At 38.4% G+C, this 1,387-nt stretch overlaps 1 protein-coding gene across 1 annotated transcript in view; it reads right to left on the minus strand.

Moving 5' to 3' along the window:
- aff2 (AF4/FMR2 family, member 2) overlaps positions 1-1,387 on the minus strand; it is a 197,518-nt gene that overhangs the window by 123,323 nt on the left and 72,808 nt on the right. Inside the window, 1 exon segment of the mRNA XM_032510839.1 lies at positions 651-687. Within this exon segment, the coding sequence (XP_032366730.1) occupies positions 651-687 (37 nt within the window).

Below are 1,387 nucleotides of genomic sequence, written 5' to 3' on the forward strand. Positions count from 1 at the left end.
GGAACTCATATTAATGTTAAAAAACCTTATAAAGTGACATTGTCATGTCATGGGACTTTTAAATATGGTTGTAAATGAGATATAAGTCAGGCAAAAAAAGTACTTTCCCAACAGATTATATTGTTTTAAAGGATTAATGACTGATTTTATTTGGAGAATGTACTATATAATGATACGGTAGAACTGCGACAGAACGTTGATCCACATTGCTCTACTTAACTCTTACGTGTGAGTTTGGAAATAAATTATTATCTAAATGTGTAATTATCCATGAATGGAAGCAAATCACAGCTTGGGGCATTTCAAATCCCCGCACATTTAAATGCTGACTGACAATGCCTGCTATTAGGAGCAGCAAGGATGCTGCTTCTAATAATAAAAATTAAAAAAATCTCCACAATCAGCAACAATTTAAGCATTTAAGTGTGTGTGTAAAACCATGTTTGTCTGAACACGTCTGTTCCGATGAACAAATAGATAAAAGCAAAGATTTTCAGACTAACGTGTTCCTGTAGCTACAAATTCAATAGAACGTTAAGCTGATTTTTTTTTTCCTCCTCACTATTGTACTGGGTGGCGTTGCCTTCATGGCCTCTCCGGTGTTAATTACCATAGAGCTAGCATGCGAGTGTTGACGCTGGGAAACTTACTCTGGGTGCTGTAGCCTGAGGTCACATGCTGGGACTCCTACAGAGAGGGAGACAGAGGGAGAGAAAGCCACAGGGTGAGAGGTTGAATGAATAAAACCAACAGATGTCGTTATTGATTTCACAGCAAAGCAACAAATGCCATCACACAGGATTCTGATCCCGGCATCTCTCCGTGCCGATGCTACCGCCTCGGTCTTAAAACTCAGCGGCAGAATTAGTGGGACGCTGGGGGCTGAACGGGGCCACAACAGGCTCTAATTCATTAACTACCAGCTTTAGATTGACTGCCTCAGTGTTTCCATTGCTATTTCCTTTGACTTTGCCGCCAATGATGTTTTGCCTATGAAAAAAAAAAAAGATTCATAAAAGCATTCAGCAGTGGAAAACACCTGTGGTTTCAGTGAGAATATTGATGCCGTTTGTGAGATTAAGCTTGCATATGACATTTATGACTAGACAAATACTCCCAATGTTAACATTACAATAAAACTTAACATGTCATCAATGGGTGCTATGTAAGACTCGGACACCACAATACTGCAGTAAGTGCAACCTGCACAATTGGTTTATTCACATTTTATGTACTACATATTAGATACTATTTAAGCAGTTGCACATTTTTGTATTCCCAACTTATATATACAGTATATTTTGTTGGGTTTCTGTAAATAACATCACAGAGTATGGTCTAGACATGCTCTTTTTATGAAAACTCCTTGCTACTGTAGCACTTTGAG

The sequence above is a fragment of the Etheostoma spectabile genome, unplaced genomic scaffold (assembly GCF_008692095.1).
Source record: "Etheostoma spectabile isolate EspeVRDwgs_2016 unplaced genomic scaffold, UIUC_Espe_1.0 scaffold273, whole genome shotgun sequence".
Lineage (NCBI taxonomy): Eukaryota > Metazoa > Chordata > Actinopteri > Perciformes > Percidae > Etheostoma > Etheostoma spectabile.